Here is a 26,846-nt window from a genome sequence, read left to right on the forward strand (position 1 = left end):
TCGCACTGGGTGGCTTTGAAAGGGGTCTTCCCTGCCACATCTCGGTTGGTGGCCATTGGTGCCTCCTGTGTCACCCCCCACTTGTGATTCCTGGCAGTTGGTATTCAGAGACATGCTGCCTCCGGCTGCAGAGGCGGAACATAAATCATTCACTGCTAAACCCTGGCCAAGAGTAGCTATACATCCTTGCTGTCTCCCATCAGCACTCCAGAGGACTAAGGAACTGGAATTAAGGAAGTATGAAGCCGCCACAAAGCTCCTCACTCCTTTATTTCACCCTCAGAGGCTCCAGGGAAGAATTGGTTGGCAACCTTTTCAGTATCTGGAACCTCATAGCACCACCATAGCAGTATATGTTGTCTTATAACATCCCAGTTTCTAGCCCTCTTGATCACAAGTTTTAAAATGCCCCTCAATAAAGGCATATGGCCTACAGCTATGGGGCAGAATATTCACTTTGCATTGTAAAAGCCCCAGGTTCAGTAAGAAGGGGACTCGGGGGGGTGGAGGTCTAAAAGGAGCCCTGAGATTTCCTGCAGTCAAAGCAGGCTAGGAGGACTCGCCATTTGACTCCGGGTGGCACTGTGGGTTAAACCACAGAGCCTAGGACTTGCTGATCAGAAGGTTGGTGGTTCGAATCCCCGCGACGGGGCGAGCTCCGGTTGCTTGGTCCCTGCTCCTGCCAACCTAGCAGTTCGAAAGCACGTCAAAGTACAAGTAGATAAATAGGTACCACTCTGGCGGGAAGGTAAATGGCGTTTCCGCGTGCTGCTTTGGTTCGCCAGAAGCGGCTTAGTCCTGCTGGCCACATGACCCGGAAGCTGTATGCCGGCTCCCTCGGCCAGTAAAGCGAGATGAGCACCACAACCCCAGAGTCATGCACGACTGGACCTAATGGTCAGGGGTCCCTTTACCTTTAAGGATGCTTCATATATACCAGGGGGAAGAAAACCAATGGGGACTTCCTGAAATAACCACAAGCGGCTTCTTCACCCAGCATGTTTCTCCCCTCTCCTGAGTAATTACAAATCCAAACTTCTCTCCCATAGGGGAAACAAATAATATGTCAAATTCTGCCCAGTGTCCAAGAAGACCCAAACTTTGCAACAACAGTGCGAGGTACACACAAGGATGCCACCCCTTCTCCTCCAAATTGCACAACGCATCTTAAGGCAAATGTGGCTGGGGGTTCCTCCTGTCCCTGCTGAACAGGCTCCTTTGGGGCTTTCTCTCCTCGGGTCTAAACATGCCCATACACACACTCAGGACTAGCACCTTCTGTTCACCCGGGCTTTCCCGAAGATACAGAGTTCCCAGACACTCGTGAAACAAACCCAAAACCTGAAGGCATTTGCTTACCAAAGAAAAATCAGACTCCACATTTATTATATAAAAAAGAGCAGAACAGGGCAGGGAAGGCAGAAGCAAGGCGGAGAGTTCAGGGCTGGCAGGTGGCGCGGTGCCAACACAGGTATGGTTAGTTTGGTTCTGAAACCCGTTATTTACTTGAAGGACGAGACCATGAGTCTGTGCTCCCAGGGCACAGGGCAGGGGAGAGGGCGGAGGGGTGAACTGGGAGGATTCTCCCCCCAACCCCCAGCTCCCCACCCCGTCAGTTCCCCGATCCCCGGGCTTTAGTGCGATGGGAGAGAGCAAGGGGGCGAAGCAGTCCTCATTCCCCCATGTGTGTCCGCAAGTGGTACTTGAGGGACTGCTTGTAGCGGAAGCACTTGGCGCACTCCGTGCAGGGGTAGGGCCTCTCGCCAGTGTGCGCCCGCTGGTGCTCCAGGAGGTGGTGCTTCTGGGTGAAGTTCTTCCCGCACTCGGTGCAGTGGTAGGGCCGCTCGCCGGTGTGGATGCGCTGGTGCTCCAGCAGGTGGTGCTTGCGGATGAAGCCCTTGCCGCACTCGCCGCAGGCATGGGGCCGCTCCCGCGTGTGCACCCGGTAGTGGTTGGTCAGCTTGGACTTCTCGCTGAAGGTCTTGTCGCACTGGCTGCACTTGTAGGGCCGCTCGCCCGTGTGAGTCCGCTGGTGCCGCAGGAGGTGCGAGGGGCGGCTGAAGGCCTTGCCGCACTGCGGGCAGATGAAGGACAGCTCGTTCTTGCCGGCGTGCACCCGCTGGTGCATGGCCAGCGAGATCTGCAGCCGGAAGCTCTTGCGGCACTCGCCGCACGAGTACGGCCGCTCGCCCACGTGCGTGATCTGGTGCTTGCTGAGGCTCGACTTGTGGCTGAAGCTGCTCTCGCACTCGCCGCACTTGTAGGGCTTCCCCGGGGCCGGCGGGGGCCTGGGCTGCGGCTTGAGGCTGCGCTTGTCGGGGTAGGCCTGGCCCCGCCGGGGCGGGGGAGCCACCCCGCGCCGCGCGGTGTGCAGCCGTTGGTGCAGCAGGAACTGTTGCTTGATGCGGAAGCTGAGGTCGCAGGCGTGGCACTCGTAGGGGCCTTCCTTGAGGTGGTTGCGCTGGTGGATGATGTAGTTGATGCGCAGCATGAAGCTCTTGCCGCACTCCGGGCAGATGTACGGCCTCTCGCGCGTCCGGTTCCTCTGCTGGAGGGTGACCGGCCGCGACTCGACGCCACTGTCCCTTTCGCACAGAGGGGCGCAGATGCCCACCGTGGCCCTGGAGGGCTTCACCACCCGCTTCTCTTCCCGCATCACTTCCACGTTGCAATTCAGCGAGCAGGGGGGCTCTGCTCTCGAGGAGAACAGCCCACGCGGCTCCAAGTTGACAGGGTCTTCTTCTTCCTCCTCCTCCTCCTCCTCTTCCTCTTCTTCCTCCTCCTCCTCCTCCATTTTGATCACAATGCCGCCATCTTGGAGGGAAACAAAAGGAAAGGTCAGGGCATGATCGGCAGGGGAAACATTTCAGGGTTAAAGTTTCTCCAGGATTTCCTGAAAACGGCCTGCCAGTTTGTTGACAATCATGAGTCCCTGCAACCCTCTCAATGCTAAAGAGTTGGAATTACTTTTCTTTTTTTAAAAAAATGGCAACTTTCGCAATCCACACAGACTACCCTAAGGAAGTCAGATTGGCCTCAACCAGAGCCAGGGCCTTTTCAGTGATGGCTCCGGCCTGGTGGAACGCTCTGTCTCATGAGACCAGGGCCCTGCAGGATCTGATTTCTTTCCGCAGAGCCTGTAAGACGGAGCTGTTCCACCTGGCCTTTGGTTTGGAATCAATTTGATTCCCCCCCCCCTCTTCTTTTTTCCTTTCTCCTTCTGTGATGGAACTCCTATTTGGGGACTTCGCTGGCTTTTTTCTGGCCCATGTAGGACCAGTCTGGATAGTGAGCCTTGTTGAAGACTTGACGTTTTCATCCCCAAAAAAGTTTTAGATTTGCGTTTCCATTGAAATGAAGCTGTATTTTAATTTTTTAAATCTTGTTTTCAATCAATTTGCTTTTATATCGGGTGCTAGCCACCCTGAGCCCGGTCTTGGCTGGGGAGGGCAGGGTATAAATAAATTTATTATTATTATTATTATTACCTTGATCAGAGTGGTTATATGGCTTTAGGGAATGGCTGAATTTGTTCTATCAGCAGGGCTGAGGTGAGGAGAGGAGAAGAGAGGTAACCACCCACCCCTCCAGGAACACCACTGATCAAGGAGGAGTGGTAGGGGGAAAGGAATTTTGCACTGCAAGATTGTGAGGTGTTGCTCTCCCCAGCCTCAGAGCTACCCTCAGTTCGTACTCATGCACCAAGAGGTGGATGGCAAGAGCCAGAATATAAGCTGGGAAACCTTTATGCAAACCCCAGCTCAGCCCAAGACTCCCTTGATGGCTCCATGGCCCACTTCACTCAGAGAATCAAAGGACACCTCTGCTGCTCTACTGCCAGCAGCACAGATGGAAATACAGTCATACCTCGGGTTAAAGACGCTTCAGGCTGAGCATTTTCAGGTTGCGTTTCGGGGCGACCCGGAAGTAACGGAACGGGTTACTTCCGGGTTTCGCTGACTGCACATGTGAAGATGCTCAAAATGACGTCACACGCATGCACAGAAGCGGCGAATTGCAGCCCACGGATGCGCAGGTTGCGTTCTGCTCAGGATGAGAATGGGGCTCTGGAACGGATCGCGTTCGCATTGAGAGGTACCACTGTATCTAAATGCTTGAAATCAGGCCAGGGTCTGACACCCGACTCATGGTATATGCAGGTATGCGTTAGAAAAACTGACACATCAACTGCATGCTGCCAGAGGGAGACTGGACCCACTGCTGTTCCGTGCAACCTGGCCAACAACTCGAAGACCCCCACAATCGCATGCAAGAGAAAGAGACTTACTAGAGCGAAATAGTCCATTGGCTATGCTATTTGTCTTAAGGCTCCTTTGGAACACTGGGGCTGTTTGCAGTATTGATGGAACAACCACCAAGTTGTATTTGGTTACGTTGATTGATTTCTCAGAAATTTAATAAACCTTGTTTTGCAAGCTCTTACCTGTGCATGTGCCGTGCTGGACAGTTACTCTCTTGATTTCCCCGAAGCCCATGTCGTAGTCGCCCACTTCCTCGAGGTTATTCCCTGCAAAGTTCCCCAGAGGTGTGGCTGCGCTGTAAGGACTTCTGCAGGGGGCTTCTTGATCCAGGCCCTGGAAATCCCCCTCAGAGCTCCCGGACATTTGGTGCGGCTCCAGGTCTTCCGGGCAGTCGTCGGAATGGGGCTCCTCTGTTTTGATCACCACCCTGATGCCAGCTGCGGGAGGAAGGATTCAGAAAGGAAGAGATTTTTTTAAATTTTTTTTTTACAAAAATGTAAAATTGCAGTAGGATCAGCGAAAGCCTGCAGCGACAACATAGCAAGGAAGGGGCTGGCAACAGCTCTTGCTGTTCTCAAGAAACTACCTTCAACACCCAGCACCTGCATGTTCTGCGACTGGACTAGGATGCACCAGGAACGCAGCACCAGCATTCCAGGCGGACTCCAGACTAGGTAGCTTATTTATATATTTAACGCTTTTATATCCCACCTAGACAGCATCTTAAAAAGCAGAGACATCACCTTGTCAACAAAGGCCCGTATAGTTCAAGCCATGGTTTTCCCAGTCGTGATGTATGGAAGTGAGAGCTGGACCATAAAGAAGGCTGGTCGCCAAAGAATCAGTGCTTTTGAATTCTGGTGCTGGAGGAGACTCTTGAGAGTCCCATGGACTGCAAGAAGATCAAACTTCTCCATTCTGAAGGAAATCAGCCCTGAGGGCTCACTGGAAGGACAGATCCTGAAGCTGAGGCTCCAAGACTTTGGCCACCTCATGAGAAGAGAAGACTCCCTGGAAAAGACCCTGATGTTGGGAAAGACGGAGGGCACAAGGAGAAGGGGACGAAAGAGGACGAGATGGTTGTGCAGTGTTCTCGAAGCCACCAGCATGAGTTTGACCAAACTGCAGGAGGCAGTGGAAGACAGGAGTTCCTGGCGTGCTCTGGTCCATGGGGTCACTAAGAGTCGGACACGACTAAACAACAACAAATATCCCACCCTTTTGCCTGGACTGCTGCAATGCCCTCTACATGGGGCTGCCCCTAAAGCTGCAGCTGGCACAAAGTGCAGGAGCTGTTGATATTTTCACCCCCTCGCATTGCAAGAATCTCCTGATCTGATGTTTTGAGAAAGGAGTGGGTGGAAACTGCTCTTCTCCTCTTCCGCTCCTGACTGAATGCCTTACTCTGTGTGTGGAGAGAGTCTTATCTATGTTGTGACTAGATGGCTGAGTGGGAGATGCAAGCCAGTAGTTCGTTAGTTTGTAGTAGCTATTAGAAATAAAAGGAGTTACGCTTCACGGCTAGTTTCCACATTATTTATACTCTGCATGACTCTGGTGCTCACAATGCAAAGTTGTGGGTCCAGAGCACTGGGACCTGTTTACCAGGACTGCAAGGTCTCTGAAAGTGCTCCAGTCACCTAGCCCAGTCGGGGCAGAACCAGCTATTGACCCAGTTGCTGCACATCAGTTGAAAGGCGTTCTGACAGGAGCTAGGCTGCTCTTAGCATGCGAAACCTGCAAGCAGGATTTGAGCACAACAGCACCTCTCCCCTCCTGTGGTTTCGAGCAGCTAGGATTCAGAAGCACCCCCGCCTCAAATTCTGGAGGCCCAGCAATAGCCATCATGGCTGCGATCTGCATAAAGCCTGTTTTGTGACAGTGGGGTTTGTTTGTAAAAAGAAGAGAGAAATAAATACTGAAGCAGGACGAAACAGTTCTGTCTGAACTTAAAGCAGTGCCTTTTGTTGCAGGATACACACACACACACACACCCCACACACACGGAGACAGACCTGCAGCACAAATCCTACAGACCCGTTGCTCACCTGCAGTAGGATCTGGAAGACTGCCTTGCTCTTCTGAGTCCTGCTCATCTCCAAGACACGAGTCGGTACCAGGCTCTGCCTGGGCCAAAACGCCCGGCTTAGAAATTGCATAGTCTGTTGGAGACAAAGAACAAGACGGTCACCTGTTTAGGAGACGGGTGAGAGGCAGTTAAGTCAGCATTTTAAATGACCATTTTACATGGTTTTATGTGTAAACCGCTTACAGATTTCTGTTGATTACCGTATTTTTCGCCCTATAGGATGCACTTTTCCCCCTCTAAAAATGAAGGGGAAATATGTGTGCGTCCTATGGGGCGAATGCAGGCTTTTCCAGGCTTCCTGCAGCTCTGCGCCACCCTCCGGATCCCGGCGCGAAGCCATGCGGGGCTCCGGAGGGTGGTGCAGAGCTGCCTGGGCTCCAGGGCTTCTTGCAGCTCCGCGCCACCCTCCGGATCCCGGCGCGAAGTCATGCGGGGCTCCGGAGGGTGGCGCGGAGCTGCCTGCGCTCCAGGGCTTCCTGCAGCTCTGCGCCACCCTCTGGATCCTGGCGCGAAGCCACATGGGGCTCCGGAGGGTAGCGCAGAGCTGCCTGCATTCCGAAGCCTGGTGCACGCTGAAGAGCGCCCCTGGGCTTTGCGCACCTCTCCGCAAGCCTGGGAAGGCCGGCGTGGTTCCCTAGGCTTGCAGATAGCAGGCTGTTCTGGGGGCTGGGGAAGCTCGGGCTTCCCCCGCGCCTGCCCCGTGCCTGGGGAGGGGAATTTTTTTTTCCTTTATTCCCCCCCCCCCAAAAAAAAATTAGGTGCGTCCTATGGGGCGAAAAATACGGTAAGCGGCAAATAAATTTTGACAAATAAATAAATGTATCTTGATTGCATTGCAATTTTAAATTGTTGTAAGCCACCCCGAGTGGTGCATGGGCACTAGACGGGCAGGGGAGAAATTCTGCACATGAACAAACAAATAAATATAAACATAAAAATAAATTTTATTTATACCCCGCTCTCCCTGGCCAGAGCCGGGCTCAGAGTGGCTAACACCAATAAAATCACAGTAAAAAACATAATGTGGGGGGGGACCCAATTTAAAACACAGGTTAAAATGCAATTTAAAATGCAGCCTCATTTTAAAGTAGCTGATAAATCAAGACCATAAGGGGAGGGAAACATGAGGGTCAGGCTGAGTCCAAACCAAAGGCCAGGCGGAACAGCTCTGTCTTGCAGGCCCTGCGGAAATATGTTAAGTCCCGCAGGGCCCTAGTCTCTTGGGACAGAGCGTTCCACCAAGTCGGGGCCAGGGCTGAAAAGGCCCTGGCCCTAACCCTAACATGAGAGGTGAATTACTTTCATGAACAGGTCCAAAAACACACAGCATCAAAGTGTTGCATGAACAGGCAGCCAGTAGATTTAGGTAGGTAGCTGTGTTGGTCTGCCGTAGTCGAAATAAATAAATAAAAACCTAGAAAAAGATTATTTAAAAAATTCTTCCCCAAAAAATCCTTTAAAAGAATCAAGTCCTTAAAAAACTCCCCCCCCATAAAAAAGTATTTAAAAGAATCCTTCCCCCCCCAAAAATTAAAAAAATGTCCAGTAGCACCTTAGAGACCAACTAAGTTTGTTCTGGGTATAAGCTTTCGTGTGCATGCACACTTCTTCAGATACTCTGAAACAGAAGTCACCAGACCCTTCTATATAGTGAGAGGGTGGGGAGGGGTATTTCTCAGAAGGGTAGTGGGAATGGGTGATTGGCTAATAGGTATGGTAAACCTGTTGACGACTGTTAACGAAAGGCATGAATCTTATCTTTCATTCCCCAACACCTACCCGTATTTTTCGCTCTATAAGACGCACCAAACCATAAGACGCACCTAGTTTTTGGAGCAGGAAAACAAGAAAAAAAATATTCTGAATCCCACAAGCCAGAACAGCAAGAGGGATCGCTGTGCAGAGAAAGCAGCAATCCCTCTTGCTGTTCTGGCTTCTGGGATAGCTGCGCAGCCTGCATTCGCTCCATAAGACGCCCACACATTTCCCCTTACTTTTTAGGAGGGAAAAAGTGAGTCTTATAGAGCAAAAAATACAGTAATTTGACGCAAAGACACAGTTTCTGCCTGTAAATCATACTCTTTACATGAAGAGAGGGGTGTGGAGGTAGGGACATATTTTATTTTGTTGCCTCCTTTACATTTCATAGAATCATAGAATTTTAGAGTTGGAAGGCACCCCAAAGGTCATCTAGCCCAACCCACTGCTACGCAGGAATCACAGCTAACGCATCCCTGACAGATGGCCATGCAACCTCTGCTGAACAACCTCCAAGGCAGCGGTTCTCAAGCTGTGGGTCCCCAGATGTTGTTGGACTGCAACTCCCATCATCCCTGAGCTCTGGCCTTGCTAGCTAGGGGTGATAGGAGTTGTAATTCAAAGGCTGCTCTAAGGAAGGAGAGAAAGTTGAGAAAGGCTGCTCTAAGGAAGGAGAGTCCAGAACCTCCCAAGGGAGACTGTCAAACAGCTCTTCCTCTTGGGGGAATTTGTGGCATGTTCCAAAATGCAGGCTGCTTTTGATAGGGACCCTTCTTTACTCTTTAGATCAAGGTGTGTATCTCGCACGAGTTGCTTCCTGCTTATAACATCGCTGCCTGAGACACAGTTGATATACCCTCTCGCTTTCAGTCCATGCAATAAACCTGATTTATTCCTCTTGTAAGTGAACTTCCTGGGGCATAAGTTTGAGAGTAAACACATACAGTATTTGTAATGAACAGAGTTATAACTCTGGCCAAAGGTCTGAAACCTCTTGGCAATGTGTGTAGGGAGACACAGGAATGCTGGGTTCAGACACAAGCGTGTAACAACGTCAATCGCAATTCCAGGCTGGTTATCAACGTGACAAGATCAACCATGCAAATTCCGATTTAGAAAGTGGGGATGCCCGTTTCCCAATCAATCAATCAATCAAAGAATCAGCTGAACAGACAATGGTCCAGAGCGCCGGACATAATGAGAGTAGAAATGGCTTCCAGCAGATTAAGCAAATGATCTGGCTTAAGTAGGGACGGCATACGCAGAGTGCCCCGTGATTATCTGGCCCCAGACACAAATGCTGCACACAGTCTATGGATATGGCTTGGCGCTCAAATTCAGTCCTTCCTCAGAAGGGTGCATGGAGTTCCCTGTCCAGGCCAGCTGGACCCCACAATTGCCTTGTGCAACATTACCCAGAGAGATCAAGGATTCGTGGTTCCCCTTCATTAAGTTCTTGTACAGCTCCTTCTGCCACTCCTCCAGCTTCTCCCACTCCTTTTCATTGAAATAGACGGACACGTCGTCAAACGTCACGGGCACCTGCAACCACAAGAGCTGTCAGTATTCCCCAAGCTTCTCATCCAACCAACATTTCACACCTGCTTTTGTAAGAGCTAGGATCCCGGCTGGAAACCTCTGGGCCAAAATCAATCACTGTAAGTTCTCTTATTGGAAACATTATGGAAAAGTACGCCAATCTTTTCCCCTTAACATCTGGTTCACAAAGGCCTTGCGTATCATAGTTTCAGATAAATTGACCCATTTGATATGTGTTTTGCAAGGCACTGCTAAGCCAATGGACTACGTGGTGGAGGTATATTAAAAAACAAATGCGTGGATTGCAGGTTCTCTCCAAATCTGCTTCTGTTTGGCACTGATCACATGTGAATAGTAGATCTCTTTGCTTCTACAATAATAATAATAATAATAATAATAATAATAATAATAATAATAATAATGTTATTTATATCCCGCCTTCCCCAGCCAAAACCCAGCTCAGAGCGGCTAACAACAGTAAAATAATACAGCATTCTAAAATCAATTCATTATAAAATCAGTTCAAATCAAATTGATGGCAACCATTGGGCTCGAGTTCTGTGAAGAATTACCAAAGGAGGGGGTCAGGCTGTGCCCTGGCCAAAGGCCTGGTGGAACAGCTCTGTCTTGCAGGCCCTGCGGAAAGATGTCAAGTCCCGCAGGGTCCTAGTCTCTTGGGACAGAGCGTTCCATCAGATCGGAGCCACAGCCGAAAAAGCCCCGGCTCTGGTTGAGGCCAGCCTAACCTCTCTGTGGCCTGGGACCTCCAAGATGTTTTGTGTGAAGACCGTTATTAATGCTCCCATTCTCTTGACTGATCTTGGATTGAACATTTTTATTTTCTGAACTAGTATCTAACCATGCATGTATATCTTCACCATGACTGTAAGGTGAACTAACTACAGTATCACCATGGTTGTCCTCCCAAGCATCAAATGAGTGAGCACACTGCCTAACTCTCCCGGTCCCTCGCCTCCTAGCCCTTATTCAAAACATCCCCAACAGCTCAATCCTTTGCAGTAAGTTCCCATGAACTCAGTATCACTTATTCCCAAGGAATGTGCCAGATGTTGTCAACTGCAATTCCCATCTGCCCCAGCCAGCATAGGCAATAGCCAGGAATGATGGGAGTTGTAGTCCAACAGCGTCTCTGCCTTAGAAGAACTCTCCTCCCTCTGTCAGCTTTGCCACCACACAAAAGACATAGATTAAGCAGAACCGATTTCACCGTCGCAAATTATTTCAAACTGCAGAAATTGGGTGTCTGAATTGTGCAGAAATCTAGACTCCATCTCTATGTAAATTATAGCTTCTTCTGGACAGCTGTCTCACTTCATCTTCTTTAAATAAAAAAGAAGAAATTTAGATTCCCTCTTCTGAGCTCTCTATTTCTGCAAACCTTTCCTCTCAGCGTGAGTTAACTAAATGCAACCAAGATGAAACAAAATAAAGCTGAAGAGTGTTTTTTTTAATCTTTCAATCTCAACACTGACTCGCCCTGCCCAGGGACATTAGACAGGGCCTTATTTTCCCAAGTCCCAGTTTTCCCTAGATCAGATCAAAGGTCCATCTACTCAAAGATCCTGTTTTCCAACCATAGTCAACCAAAGAAGGCCTGAAGGCAATAACTTGATCCTGCTGTTGCTCCCCACTAACTGGGACTCAGTGATAGACTGCTCTTGCACATGGAGGTTCCATAAAGCTTGCTTGACCATGCAGTCCTGCACATGCCTACTCAGAAGTTGGCTTCAATGAGTGCATATGATTGCAACCTCATAGACTTGTCAACCACCATGCATTTGTTTAATTTCCTTTTAAAGCTTCACAGTAATAATAAATAATAATAATAATAATAATTGATTATTATTATTAATACCCTGCCCATCTGTCTGGGTTTTCCCAGCCACTCTGGGCAGCTTCCAACAGAATATTTAAAACACGATAAAACATCAAACATTAAAATCGTCCCTTGACAGGGCGGCCTTCAGATGTCTCCTAAAAGTCAGATAGTTGTTTATTTCCTTGACATCTGATGGGAGGGCGGGCACTACTACCGAGAAGGCCCTCTGCCTGGTTCCCTGTAACCTCACTTCTCGCAGGGAGGGAACTGCCAGAAGACCCTCGGCGCTGGACCTCAGCGTACGGGCCGAACGATGGGGGTGGAGACGCTCCTTCAGGTATACTAGACCGAGGCCGTTTAGGGCTTTAAAGGTCAGCACTAACACTTTGAATTGTGCCCGGAAACATACTGGGAGCCAATGTAGGTCTTTCAGGACCGGTGTTATGTGGTCTCGGCGGCCACTCCCAGTCACCAGACTAGCTGCCACATTCTAGATTAGTTGTTTTCATGCTCAGGTTTTCATGCTCAGACCACGGATCTAGGTGGAAGATACACCATTATCCTGCAGCACCAAACAAGCCCTTACCTTGGGGGTTTCTCCCTTGGAGCCCGGGGGGAACCTGAGGATCCAGAAATTACGGTTCTTCAGGAGGTTCTCCATGTTCTCCAGCCTCCTTTGCAGCAGCCCGTACTCCTGGATCAGAGTCCCCAAAGCAGCCCACTTGCTTTCCAGTTGGTTCCCAATTTCCACAGCTGTTTTCTCGCAGTCTATTATCTTCTTCTCCGCCATCCCCGTCCTGCCCTCCAAATCCAGCAACCGCGTGGCGTGAGACTCCACCTTCTTCTCCATCGCTTGGAAGGACGCCACCAAGGTGAGAGAGATCTCGGCGGTCTGCGTTTCCCTTTCGAACATTTGGTCGGGGTCGGTGGGGAGCCGAGGAGGAAACCGTCGCCGAGGCTCCCGGTCCAGTTCTGATGCCTGGTTGAAGAAAAAGACAGGGCTTAGGGGAAACAGCCACAGCAACCGGTTTGCACGCAGGAGGTCCAAGGCTCAATTGCAGGCATCTCCAGCAAGGGCTGGCAATAATCTCTGTCTGAAAACCTGGAGAGGCACTGACAGTGTAGAGCAGTGGTGGTAGACCTGTTGGTCTCCAAACATCGACTCCCAGTTCCCATCTGTTCCAGCAGCCAACATGACCAAGTCAGGGATGATGGGAGTTGTAGTCCCATGACATCTAGAGGCCCAAAGGTCCCCCAAGACTGGTGAAGGTGCTAGTGAGCTGGATGGACCATTGGTCTGATCCAGGATAAGCAGCTTCCAGTGCTCACTGTCCTGCAATGAAAATATGAATGCACTGCTCCACACTTGAGAACCTAAGAAGAGCCTGCAGGATCAGGCCAATGGCCCCGCTAGCCCAGCATCCTGTTCTCACAGTGGCCAGCCAGCAGGAGGGGAAGAGGACTCTCCCCTCCTGTGGTCTCCAGCCACAAGAATTCGGAAGCATTGCTGTCTCTGCCTGTGGATGCAGAACACAGCCATTGTGGCCGGTAGCCGTTGACAGCTCTCTCCCCCTCCATGAATTTGTTTAATCCTCTTTGAAAGCCATCCATGTTGGTGGCCATTGCTGCCTCCCGTGGCATTGAGTTCCACAGTTTAACTATGCATTGCATGAAAGAGGACTTTCATTTATCTATCCTAGATCTTCCAACATTCAGCTTCACTGGGATGGCCACAGGTACGAAGGAGAAAAACTTTTCTCCACCCACTTTCTAGATGCCATGCACCGTTTTATAAACTTCTCTCATGTTGCTTCTTACCTTTTCTCTAAACTAAAAAGTCCCAAACGCTGCAACCTTCCTCCACAGGGGAGTCATTCCATCCCCTTGATCATTTTGGTTACCCAGCATGAACTCGGTGTGGATCATTGGGTTTTTTTTACTAGAATGTTTCTTACAACTATTTTTCTATCACCAAAGGAGCCTACCAAGGGCATAACATATTGCATATGATGTGATTGTTGCTGGGCAGTTGTTGTTTCACAACTTTATTTGCACCTCACTTTCTAAAGCAGTGAGATGTCCCTTTTTCCCATGTCCCTTTTTCTGTTGTTCGTCTGGCTTCTTCAGTGGCGAATGGGGCTGCGCTGCTAACCCCATTCACCTGGGAGGAAACCCTATTAAATTCAATGGACTTGAGTACAAATGAGTAGGCATTGAATCATAGAATCATAGAGTTGGAAGAGACCACAGGGGCCATCGAGTCCAACCCCCTGCCAAGCAGGAAACACCATCAGAGCACTCCTGACATATGGTTGTCAAGCCTCTGCTTAAAGACCTCCAAAGTAGGAGACTCCACCACACTCCTTGGCAGCAAATTCCACTGTCCAACAGCTCTTACTGTCAGGAAGTTCTTCCTAATGTTTAGGTGGAATCTTCTTTCTTGTAGTTTGGATCCATTGCTCCGTGTCCGCTTCTCTGGAGCAGCAGAAAACAACCTTTCTCCCTCCTCTATATGACATCCTTTTATATATTTGAACGTGGCTATCATATCACCCCTTAACCTCCTCTTCTCCAGGCTAAACATGCCCAGCTCCCTTAGCCGTTCCTCATAAGGCCAATGTGCTCATAAGGGACATTGTTAGGATGGATGCCTACTACCTCCACTGTGTCTGGAAACCCGTGTTAGAAACTCAGATATAGAAGCTAGTTGCCAAATTGCTCCTTAAACCAAGGTTACAGTCGCCAAAACGGAATGCCTAGTTGCCATTCGGGGCTTGAAAGTCGTATTTTTCAGTGTGACTTTTTGGTTCCCAAAATCCATTCCGATTGCGCCAATAAAATACAACGGATAGAATTCTACAGGATGTGTTGCTAGTGTGTGAAAACAGTCCAGATCCAAGGATCCCCAGGCATGCACCTCCAGTTGGTGGTGATGTCAAGCGCCATATTGTCTCCCAGGAATCTCCACTTGGTTGCAAGCAGCCGATAGCCAGGTGCAAAATGTGGCTGGTGAATTTTGAACGCTGCTGAATACCATGTGCTGGGAATTGAAAGTGCCATTGCACTGGGTTCCTGCCCCTGGGCTTCGCTTTGGACATTCAGGCTGGCCACTGCAAGGACAAGATGCTGAGCTAGATGAGACCCCTTTGGCCTCATCCAGCAGCTGGGCTTTTCTCAGCTTGCGCTGTAGGCCGATACTGCTGTTCTTGGCTTTGTGGCCTACCAAGCCCCAAAGGAGAGCACTGGCTATCCATATTCCCTTGCACTGACTCGTGGGAAGATAGGCAGCCTTGGAAAAGGGAAGTCTTAGCCAATGCTCTCTGCCCAGGAGGACAGAAATAATTGCTCATTGTCCTCATTTCCAGAGGAGCAGCCGTCAAATCCTCCTGACCTCACTTTTTATAATCCCACCACTACCAACAAGTATATATGTACTTGCAGGTCAGGATAAGACTTCTGACGAAGTGGACTCTGGTCCACAAAAGCTTATGCCATAATAAGTTTGAGGTGCCACTCTTAAAAGACTTTTTGTTGTTGTTGCAGCCCACATTTTCAGTGGGCTCTCTTGGGATGCTTGAAACTACAACTGGCTGGGGAGGGGGGATGTTCCAGCCCTGTGAACCAGCAAGAAGAAACCTGTGATTCTCCAATGCTGTTGAACTTAAGCTTGTTTCGTTTCACTGTGCCCAACCTTGGGGTTGCTTGACAATGAAGGTGACACTGTTTTAAACAAATGAATCCCTGTCATCCCTAATTGTTGGCCATTTGGATGGCTGATGGCATTTGGAAGATCCAACAGCACCTGGAGGGCAAACGATTCCTCACCACCACCCTTGCTAAGGACACTAATCCAAAAGAGCAAGTCGCACTGACGGCAATGAGGCTTACTTCAGAGGAGACGCCTGAAAGACAGCGCAGTAAGAATGTGAACTGGGCGCTCCCACTTCAAGCCCCCACTCTCAATTTGCTAGGCAAGTAGCCACAACAAAACCAGATCACTGAGATAATGTGTTTGATGGAAAACCCGAGCGCAGCTGGTCAAGAGCAAACGGGGCACACCCAGGGATATATCCAGTGCTAAAAGGCCAGGGCAAACAGGTTTCATTCTCATTAGCAGCTCCCCTTGTTGGGTAAACATGCAAGCAATTGTGTGCGAATGTACAGGAGCTGTTATTTTAATGGGCTGGGGTTTTGTTTGAGGGGTCTTGTCGGGGGCAGTTGTTGCTGTTAATTTTTTATATCTTTATTTTGGCTCTTACGATTCATGTGGAAATCGTTCCGTTTGGTTGTGTGCTTCCTTATTGTTCGTGGCTACTTTTGCTATGTCTGCAGTTACCAAAGTTTTTTTTATGTTGCAAGCCGCCTTGAGAATGGTTTTGTCTTTGGAAAGGTGGCGTACAAACAGCATGATGGAATGATAATTTGGAATTTCTTGGATCTGTGGGCTAACCAACAGGGAAGGCAAGTGCATTGTCCATAGACCTGAACACACACATTTGCAGCAACACCTGCCTATACGAGAGGAAGGGCGTAACTACATGAGGCAAGTGTTTTCAAAGCAGGTGCCCTCCAGATGTTTTGGATGAAAACTCCCATCATCAGCTCTCCCATATGATGCTGGGGCTGATGGACATTGTAGTCCCTAAACATCTGGAGAGCATCTGGTTGGGAAAGGGTAGCATAAAGATCACCTTGCACCATTAGCTCAAAGCTCCAGTTTGTCTAGCATCCTGGCTGGCAGCCAAATGCCCTTCAGTCCTCACACACAGGGCATGGCCCTGTTGTTATCCCCAGAATCTAGCAATCAGAGGTATACTGCCTCTGAGCTGTGAGGCTCCCTCAGAGTAGCATGGTCAGTAGAGCATGAGACTCTTAATCTCATGGGTCATGGGTTCAGTTCAAGCCCCCCACTGGGCAAAAGATTTCTGCACTGCAGGGAGCTGGACTAGATGACCCTCACGGTCCCTTCCAACTCTACAATTCCATGATTCCACTTGGCTCCTGTGCTTAGCCCAGAGGCAGGAGAGCTACAGCAGGAGTGTAGGCTACCTGGCTTGGCTCTGTTAAAAGAAAGATCTGGAAGAGAACTGAGCTAGCAAAATGCTCCCTGTCATCACAGGTGCCCACGCTGCTCATATTGATTGGTGTTTTAGAAATGATTTCGTGCATGCGCGTTATTCAAATTGATGGTTTTAGAATTTTCCATAGAGCTGCTTTTTGCATAAAGGCAGCATACAAATAAATAAAAATGGCACAACTTTGTGCATGTGTGTGTGTAATTCAACATCTCGCTGAACTTCTAACAGAAGGTAAAGCTCTAATGAAACTCATCTAGACCTGATGTCTTCAGATCTGGAGGGCACCAGGTTGACGGGGGAAAGCCAATTTATGTTGGCATGGATGCTTCCAAAACCAGGACAGTTGAAATTTAAGTTTGGCTCCCCAAATTTGGAAGTAAGGATTGTGGGTCCTAGAAAAAAAATCCACAGAAACATATACCCTCAGTTACCACAAGTGACACATATGTATCTTAATATGCGCACAACTTGTATTTTAGAAGATACTCTGTATATATCAAAGATGGGGTGGTTGTTTAAAATAAAATTAAAAACCCAGTAAGGAGTAAAAAGAAAAGAAAAAGTGCCCCGTTGTCCCCCAATACATTCAATATCTGCAAAGCTAAGCGCAACCTTCTGCCTGGTGGGGCAGCCCCATTTACACTACAGACATGAGCCTGCTTAACCACCGGGAATCTCCAGCTGGGGAAAGGCCCTAATAACTGCCTGACAAATAACAAAACCGTGGCAGAAGCCAGCTTGAGTCAGTCTCCCTTCCTTCTACCTCCAGCCGGGCTTGTGGTTCTTCAGAGAGGCTTTAGGTTGCTGCAGTTCCCCCATCAACTCTCAAAACCCCACTTCCTGGCTAACACCTTAGCGCTTCCTGTGTGAGCCCTGCCCAGGGGAGCTCTAAATTAAGAAGCAGAATGTCTATGCACTCCTTTGCGTAAGGCCGCAATCGTAATCCCACTTCACTGGGAGTGAGTTTTGCTGAACTCAGCGGGGCTTGCTTCTGAGTAGACTGCAGCCTTAGCCAATAGCTTTATACTGAACAGGGGGAAATCCTATGCCAGGAGCATCCTTGCCTCAGGTGCATCAGAAGATGGCCCTGTGGCCACGCCTCCTTCCTCATTACCATTTTTTTAGGAGGGAAGGCTTGCCATGCATTTACAAGGCCCTGGCCATGGTACTGTTTTTAGGGTCAATTCTACCACAGGACAAGCTGAACTCAACACACACACACAAACACACACGCGTCCCAGTTGCTCCAGAATGGTCCCTGTACCCGGCCTTCACCTGAGATTTCAGACACAGCTTAAGAGCAAGACCCAGAAAACTGGAGATTGCTCAGAGGAGATCTAATCTTGAGATAGCAAGGGCGGCTGCTGAGGAACCCCACCAACATTTTCTAATGGAATCTCTCTCCCCACACAAAGAAGAAATAACATCCTGTTCTCCAAACTGGTCTATAGAACGAAGAGCAGGAACCCCCTCGTTCCTGTCCAAAGACAGATCTGTTTTGGCTTCAGCTTAATATTAACAACAACATCCCATCTCTCTCTCTATCTCTCTCCCTGCACTCAAGGCTACTGACAGCTGGTTAGAAACATGCAGGGCAGGAGACAGAATTGGTGTGTGTGTCCGGCTCCGGAAGAAAGAAATGAAAGGTTGAAAGAGATCAGGGGGTTTCTCACAGACCCAAGGCTTGAAATCAACGCCTTGGGTGAAATCTGTGTAAGCAAGGAGGGCCGGAGGATTAAACGCTTACGCTTTCTTCTTCTTCGCCCCTCTTCCTAAAAGATCAGCACCACCTGGCTGGAGAGGGGTATTCCCAACAGGAATGGGGGTTTAGGGATAAGGGAGAGCAGGCAGGAGAGCAGGGTTATGGGATGGGATGGGGGGGCTAGCCCTCTTTGGAAAGGCAAATGCCCCGAGCCCCAATGATGGCCGAAAACAAAGCCTGATGTAAACAAATCTCTCTTTCTTCCCTCCCTCCCCCCTCCCCCGCTTCTCATTCTACTGCACAGGCCACAAATGACCAGCTGGTTGTGCCATTTGCATGGTAGCAATAAGGTTCAGGGTGGGAAGGCGGGGTGTAATCTGCCAAACTGTGGCAGGAGAAGCCCAGGGAAAATCGGAAAGTGGGGGGCAGAAAACACACGCAGGGAGAGGGAGCAATGCTTGTCCCCCCCCCTTTTTGCATAGATTTCAAGAGCTACGACAGAGGAGGCAGCCTCCAAGGACTGCAGCAAGCAGCTGTCTGGGCCGGCTTTTGACAGGCCCACCGGGTGGGAAAGTGGTGGTGGGGGAACCCCTCAAACTCAGCACCCCTCCAAAAGGCAGCTAACTGGGGAGGGGGGAGGCACAAGCTATACCCCCCACCCCCCCAGAAAAAAACACATTTCCCTTCCCCCACCACCCCCACTGTACAGAGTTCACCCCTCTCCCTACCAAACGCAGCTTTCGTAAGACTCGCAGATGAAAGACCCCCCCAAAAAAGACACACATTTTCCTCTCTCCCCCCCCCAGAGTATAGATTATCCCTCTCCCTACAAAAACGCAGCTTTCATAAGGCTCGCAGATTAAGGACCCCCCAAAAAGACACACATTTTCCTCTCCCCCCCAAAAAGACACACAATTTCCTCTCTCCCAGATTAAGGACCCCCCCAAAAAACACACATTTTCCTCTCTCCCCCCCCCAGTATAGATGATCCCTCTCCCCACCAAACGCAGCTGCCCCCCCCAGAACCCCCGAAGCCAAGCGTGCGCATGTCCCCCTCCCCACCAACCCCCCTCCTCCTGGGAAGGGTCCCCCCCTCTGACACCCCCCCTCCGGGCAGGACAGGGTTAACCCCCTCCCTCCCTCCCCCCCCCGCCTCACCTGTGCGGGCGGCGCCCCCCCCTCCATGGCCCTTTGTTGCCCCCCTCAGCCGGGGCTCGGCGCCGCAACGAGGTTCCAGCCGGGCGGGGAGGGCGCGGGGCGGGCTGGCTGGCTGCTGGGTCCGCCCGCCGCCCGGCGGAGGAGGAGGAGGCGGAGGCGGAGGCCGGACGGAGCGAGGGGAGGCAGGAAGGAGGGAGGGAAGGAGGGAAGGAGGCGGCCGCCGCCGCCGAGCGCAGCTCCTCACGCAGCAGCCACAGTCTTGCCCAGCGCCGCTCTGCGCTAGGGGGCGCGCATGCGCGCACGGGAGGCGGCGCGCAGGCGCACCGGGGAGGCGCGCTCCGAGGCGCGACGCCGTCGCTTGACGCGCTGCTGCTGCTGCGTCTCCTGTCGCCGCCGGCGCCGCAAGGGGTAAAGAGGAGCACCCTGTGCCGCCAGCCAGCGGCGCCCGAGAACTTCCGGCTCCCGTTCGGCGCCCTCTGCGGGGGGGGGGGCAAATAACCACCCACCCACCCACCCACACACACACACACGGAGTAAACGGCGACGGCTTTGTTTATTTATTTATTTTGCTTGCCTGCCTGCTTGCTTGCTTTTATTAAACAGCTTGGAGGGTTATTTTCACCTATGCCATGCGGATTTCATGAAATTAAATGAACGGAATGAATAGCCCCAGGCAGGTGCATCCAGCAAATCTAAGGCGGCCGTGCTGATTTTTTATTTTTTTATTTCTTGCACGTGCTATTATTATTATTATTATTATTATTATTATTATTATTATTATTATTATTATCTCATTTACACCTGTCGGCTGCGTCCAGCAGATCTAAGGCGGCCGTGCTGATTTTTTTATTTATTGCACATGGTTGTTGTTGTTACAGTATTATTATTATTATTAGTTCATTTACATCCGTCGCCTGCGTCCAGCAGATCTAAGGCAGTTTTTCTTCCTTTTTCAATTTTTATGCATTTTTATGCCGCCAGCCGTGCCAATTTTATTTATTTATTTCTTGCTTGCTGTGTTCATATCCCACCCTTCCTCTTCTCCTCCTCTTCGGCATCTACATTTTACCCTCGCTAACAACAACCCTGCGAGGTAGGTTAAGGCTGAGAGAAGCCAGTGAGACTGCTCCCCCCTCCCCGCAAGGCCACGCCCCCAGTGAGCCTAGTGCATGGGGTGGGATTCGAACCCGGATCTCTCCCAAGCCCTAGTCCGACACTGACCATTGCACTACCTCTGGAGACTACTGCAAGTTTTGGGGAGGAGGAGGAAGTCCCCAGCCTTGCTTGGAGGGGTTGCGTGCATGCATGCCAGTGGGGCAGAGTCGTGAGACGTGGGTTCAAATCCCACACTCAGCTCCCTGGGCTGGGGGGCCAGTCACTCACTGCCTTTCAGCCGGGCCCACCTCGCAGGGTTGGTGCGATGATAAAACAGGGAGGAGCAGGAGAACCACATCAACCATCTTCAGCACCTTGGAAGAAAAAGTGGCATGTTGTTGTTGTTTAGTTGTGTCCGCCTCTTTGTGACCCCCTGGACCAGAGCACACCAGGCACTCCTGTCTTCCACTGCCTCCCGCAGTTTAGTCAAATTCATGCTGGTAGCTTCGAGAACACTATCCAACCATCTCGTCCTCTGTCGTCCCCTTCTCCTTGTGCCCTCCATCTTTCCCAACATCAGGGTCTTTTCCAGGGAGTCTTCTCTTCTCATGAGGTGGCCAAAGTCTTGGAGCCTCAGCTTCACGATCTGTCCTTCCAGTGAGCACTCAGGGCTGATTTCCTTCAGAATGGAGAGGTTTGATCTTTTTGCAGTCCATGGGACTCTCCAGAGTCTCCTCCAGCACCATAATTCAAAAGCATCCATTCTTCGGCGATCAGCCTTCTTGATGGTCCAGCTCTCACTTCCATACATCACTACTGGGAAAACCAGAGCTTTAACTAAACGGACCTTTGTCGGCAAGGTGATGTCTCTGCTTTGTAAGATGCTGTCTAGGTTTGTCATTGCTTTTCTCCCAAGAAGAAGGCGTCTTTTAATTTCATGATTGCTGTCACCATCTGCAGTGATCATGGAGCCCAAGAAAGTAAAATCTCTCACTGCCTCCATTTCTTCCCCTTCTGTTTGCCAGGAGGGCATGGGCCCAGTGGCCATGATCTTCGTTTTTTGATGTTGCGCCTCAGACCATATTTTGCGCTCTCCTCTTTCACCCTCATCAAAAGGTTCTTTAATTCCTCCTCACTTTTGCCATCAAGGTTGTGTCATCTGCATATCTGAGGTTGTTGATATTTCTTCTGGCAATCTTAGAAATGTAATAAATAAAGGGAGCTACAGAGCTGCAGCCTTGGGGAAATTGTAGTTGCGTTTATTTATTTATATCGTTAAGTGCACTGCAACATCTGTGTTCCAGGCTCCCTGAAGGCGCCTCCCATATGTTATGGAGCTACGGATGAAGGGTGGTATTCGAATTTAATAATAATAATAATAATAATAATAATAATAATAATAATAATAATAATAATAATAATAATAATAATAAATTATACATATTTATTTGCCCCATGCAATCCCGGCTCCAGGTTCTGTTCCCCAAAGAAAAGGGACTCAAGCTGCTCGTCTCCGCCCCACTCCATCTATGGCTGCCCCCTCTTAAGTCTTGATTTACTTCATTTAGCCCCCACCCCATACACACACACTCAGGGTCAACTGAAAGCCGGAAGTGCGGCTTCAACCCCCGCGGAGTCCTTGACCCATCCTCTTGGTGCTGAGCGAATTTCCGAGTGACCAGAGTCGGCAGATTGCGCAAGGGAAGCCGGGCGGCTCTTTTCGGCGCAGCGACCCCTACAGGGTGGAGGGGGAACATGTCGCTGTTATTGTTCCAAGAAGCACAGAATGTGTAGGGACCTCCAGGGTCATCTAGTCCAACCCCCTGCAATGCGGGAATCCCAATGATAAAACCCTATACAGCTTAGGTCCAGGCTATCTGAAAGAACTCTCCTACAAACCTACCCAAGATCTGAAATCTCTGGGGAAGGCCCTTCTCTCCCTGGCTTCTCTGTGGTGGTGGCTGCTCCAAGACAACTTTGGAACTCCCTGCCACAAGAAACCAGGCTGCTTCCCTCCATGTCCTTCCGACAACAGGCGAAGACCTTATTCCAACAGGCTTTTAGGAACAGACTGTTTTCAAGGAAAAGGCATGCACTGCGATGTTTTTATTGTTGTTCATATATATCCCTTCCATATATATAGATCACTTCCAATTCTGCGATGGGGAAGGGCACTTGAGGGGTGAATCAGACTTTGGGTAGCTGATAACCACTGGACTAAAGTCATCCGTTTTGTGGGATTAATAATAATAGTAATAATTTATTATTTATACCCCACCCATCTGGCTGGGTCTCCCCAGCCACCCTGGGCTGCTTCCATCAAAATATTAAAATACAGTAATGCATAAAAAGGGACGCGGGTGGCGCTGTGGGTAAAACCTCAGCACCTAGGACTTGCCGATCGCATGGTCGGCGGTTCGAATCCCCGCGGCGGAGTGCGCTCCCGTCGTTCGGTCCCAGCACCTGCCAACCTAGCAGTTCGAAAGCACCTCCGGGTGCAAGTAGATAAATAGGGACTGCTTACCAGCGGGAAGGTAAACGGCATTCCGTGTGCTGCTCTGGCTCGCCAGAGCAGCTTCGTCACGCTGGCCACGTGACCTGGAAGTGTCTGCGGACAGCGCTGGCTCCCGGCCTATAGAGTGAGATGAGCGCACAACCCTAGAGTCTGGCAAGACTGGCCTGTACCGGCAGGGGTACCTTTACCTTTACCTTTAATGCATCAAACATTAAAAGCTTCCCTAAACAGGGCTGCCTTCAGATGTCTTCTAAAAGTCAGATAGTTGTTTATTTCCTTGACATCCGATGGGAGGGCGTTCCACAGGGTGGGTGCCACCACCGAGAAGCCCCTCTGCCTGGTTCCCTGTAACTTGGCTTCTCACAGGGAGGGAACCGCCAGAAGGCCCTCGGCGCTGGACCTCAGTGTCCGGGCAGAATGATGGGGGTGGAGACGCTCCTTCAGATATACTTCAGATATACTTAATGGAACTAAATAATTTTAATTAGATTTTGAAGCGATGCAGAGTTTTGCATGTGTTATTGTTTTCCCGAGTGGGTCGTGCAAACCAAGGGGAACCAAGGGGGCAGAGGGCCACATAGTCTTGGAAATCACTTAAGAAATGGGGGGGGGTGTCCCTGATCAGCTCCTGAAACACCAGCAAGGGGGGTGGGCCGTATCCAGGCAGAGGTATCTCCCTGCCCTTGCCGGGGCCACAAGGGCTTGTGGGTGGCGCTTGAGGCATCGTTCCCCCCCCCACTGAATCTCCTCCTCTTCCTGAACAAGGATGTCATTGAGTCAGCTGGAAAGTCCCTTGGATGAAGGCCGTTCTCACAAAAGAGCTGTTTATTCTGAGATGAGCTCAGCCGCCCACAACAAACGGGGTGACAAGCGTCTCAGATTCTGCAGGGCGTTAAGGAGAGAGCCCAAGGTCTCACTGGGGCGAAGCAAGCCGGATTCTGCATCAAAAAGAGCAGAGTTCGCCATTGCAGAGTTGGAAGGGACCCCCAAGTTCATCGAGTCCAGCCCGCTGCAAGGCAGCTATATTATGCAGACAAACGCACATGTATTAAGTCAGTCAAATAGCCATGTGCTAGGGACGCGGGTGGCACTGTGGTCTAAACCACAGAGCCTAGGATTTGCCGATCAGAAGATTGGCGGTTCGAATCCCCGTGACGGGGTGAGCTCCCGTTGCTTGGTCCCTGCTCCTGCCAACCTAGCAGTTCAAAAGCACATCAAAGTGCAAGTAGATAAATAGGTACCGCTCCAGCGGGAATGTAAACGGCGTTTCTGTGCGCTGCTTTGCCAGAAGTGGCTTTGTCATGCTGGCCACATGACCCGGAAGCTGTCTGCAGACAAACGCCAGCTCCCTCGGCCTATACAGCGAGATGAGCGCGCAACCCTAGAGTCGTCCACAACTGGACCTAATGGTCAGGGGTACCTTTGCCTTTAGGGGCTTCTGCCCCCTGCCCGCCAACCCCACCAATCCCTTTGCCAACCCCCGTCCCCCCACACTTTATCCACTCCCTCAGCCATCCTCTCCCAGCTCACCCAAACCTCCCCTCCTGCCCCCTTCACAGTTTTGCCCCGTTGCTCTCTGAAGTGGATCCCACCCTCCTTTAAACTGGTCACCTGGGCTGCCCGTACGACTTGCTCACTCGCTCACGCGCCTAGCTGCCATTCTGCTATGCTGGAGTTGGTGCTGCCACCTATTGGTGACTAGGGGAACTGCAGTGTGACAGCAGTCTTGTCATTTTGTTGTATGGTAAGATCTACAGTCACGAAGAGACGGACATGACTAAATGACTAAACAACAACAACCGTATTGGCCCGAATATAAGCGACACTTTTTTTCCAATTTCGGACCCTGAAAAGTTAAAGTGCAGTTTATATTCGTGACTTTTTACCATATGCTGCTGAAAACAGCTGGGGAGCTTATATTCGGGCCAGTATGGTACTACCTAATTGGGTTTCTGAAGCCTTACTGCTAATAGCTTTGAAACTGGCTTATTATTTTCGTATTTCATAAATCGCTTTTTAAAGTAATTTCTCAGTAACATGGGCAGCTGCTTGATATAGTCATACCTTGGGTTGAAGTAGCTTCAGGATAAGTATTTTTGGGTTGCGCGCTGCGGCGATCAGGAAGTAACGGAGCGTGTTACTTCCGGGTTTCGCCGCTCGCGCATGCGCAGACGGTCAAAAGGACGTCACGCGTGTGCGCAGAAGCGGCGAATCGCAACCCGCGCGCACACAGACGCGCGGACGCGGGTTGCGTTTGCTTCTGAATGCGAATGGGGCTCCGGAACGGATCCCATTCGCATCCAGAGGTACCACTGTACAGGGTCAGACTACTGGCCCACACTGACCAACAGCAACAATCCAAGGATTCAGATGGGGTCATTTGTAAAGACCGTATTTTTCGCCCTATAGGACGCACTTTTTCCCCTCCAAAAATGAAGGGGAAATCTGGGTGCGTCCTATGGGGCGAATGCAGGCTTTCGCTGAAGCTTGGAGAGCGAGAGGGGTCGGTGCGCACCGTCCCCTCTCACTCTCCAGGCTTCAGGAACACATCCGCAGCCTAGGCAGCCCTACGGGAGGTCCGGCAGGGATGTCTAGGCTGCGGATAGCAGCCTGCTGCCCAGCGCGAGGGGTGCCCTGAAGCAGAGCGCCCCCCGCGCCAGGCAGACATCCGCAGCGTGGGGAGCCTTGCAGGAGTTCCCCGCAAGGCTCCCCACGCTGCGGATAGCAGCCTGCCTCCCGGCGGGCAGGGCGCCCTGAAGCAGAGCGCCCCCCGCGCCAGGCAGACATCCACAGCGTGGGGAGCCTTGCAGGAGTTCCCCGCAAGGCTCCCCATGCTGCGGATAGCAGCCTGCCTCCCGGCGGGCAGGGCACCCTGAAGCAGAGCGCCCCCTGCGCCAGGCAGACATCCACAGCGTGGGGAGCCTTGCAGGAGTTCCCCGCAAGGCTCCCCACGCTGCGGATAGCTGCCCAGCGCAAGGGGCGCCCTGAAGCAGAGCGCCTCGCGCCGGGCAGACATCCGCAGCGTGGGGAGCCTTGCAGGAGTTCCCCGCAGGGCTCCCCATGCTGCGGATAGCAGCCTGCCACCCCGAAGGGGGGCGCCCTGATGCAGAGCACCCCTCATGCGGGGCAGACATCGGCCAACCCCACAAGCTTGGGGGACAGCAGGGAGGCGCAGCGCCGCCATCCCGCTGTTCCTCGACCTGGTTCTGTTTCCCCGACCTGCTTTTGGGGGGGAAATAAAGGGAAAATTTTTTTCCTTTATTTCCCCCCCAAAAAACTAGGTGCGTCCTATGGGACGAAAAATACGGTAAACCTGGCGAATCCACCGCAGACTCAACCGGGGACCTTCTGCAACGAAAGCAGAAGCTCTACCGCTGAGCAACGACCTGTGTTACATTTTATTGTCTCAAGTTGCTAGCCATTATGAATTTAAAAATTAAATTAAAAGTGAGGCATTACCTCCACCCACCCACCCACCACAATGAAACAATATTCCCTGGCAGATTTGTTAACTACGAACTGCTACAGAAGAGGGAGCAAGCTTGTCTTCTCCTGCTCTGGAGGGTAGGACTCGAACCCATGGCTTCCTGTTTTTGCTGCGAAACAACCGCAAAACTTTTGAGGGGATCCCAGATTTTGGGGTTCGTCATTAACGAAGCTCCCCCCAGCCCCCTTTGCAGCTGCAGAGTTGGGAGAAAGGTCAAGGATTCAGAGCCGAGGCCCACAAAACCTTTTTAGAAAAGGCACGGTGCTGAAGGCGCCAACCCTCTAAGGAATTGTTTGAAGCAAGACACCGAGACGGCCGTCAAG

The 26,846-nt window shown here is 50.8% G+C and overlaps 1 protein-coding gene across 1 annotated transcript; it reads right to left on the minus strand.

The window, feature by feature from the left end:
* Positions 1 to 1,359: 1,359 nt before the first annotated feature.
* On the minus strand, positions 1,360 to 19,746 carry LOC310689322 (zinc finger protein 777-like). Its single transcript, XM_083466883.1, has 6 exons — positions 19,427 to 19,746; positions 12,075 to 12,467; positions 9,525 to 9,651; positions 6,311 to 6,424; positions 4,445 to 4,699; positions 1,360 to 2,814 (listed from the first exon to the last, which is right to left on the minus strand). Exons 1-6 carry the CDS (start codon positions 19,451 to 19,453, stop codon positions 1,673 to 1,675), a joined length of 2,058 nt encoding a protein of 685 aa, XP_083323009.1. The 5' UTR covers positions 19,454 to 19,746; the 3' UTR covers positions 1,360 to 1,672.
* Between the last annotated feature and the right edge of the window lie 7,100 nt (positions 19,747 to 26,846).

This window comes from Podarcis liolepis (genome assembly GCF_965112155.1).
Source record: "Podarcis liolepis genome assembly, chromosome: 12".
Taxonomy (NCBI): domain Eukaryota; kingdom Metazoa; phylum Chordata; class Lepidosauria; order Squamata; family Lacertidae; genus Podarcis; species Podarcis liolepis.

What these genes read in the sequence shown, in the direction of transcription:
- LOC310689322 (XM_083466883.1), bottom strand. Translation starts at nt 19,453, where the DNA reads ATGGAGGGGGGGGCGCCGCCCGCACAG. An exon ending in TCTTCCAGATCCTACTGCAG is followed by an intron (nt 4,700 to 6,310) that starts GTGAGCAACGGG and finishes TTCCTCCCGCAG; the next exon opens with CTGGCATCAGGGTGGTGATC. An exon ending in CCAGCACGGCACATGCACAG is followed by an intron (nt 2,815 to 4,444) that starts GTAAGAGCTTGC and finishes TTTCCCTCCAAG; the next exon opens with ATGGCGGCATTGTGATCAAA.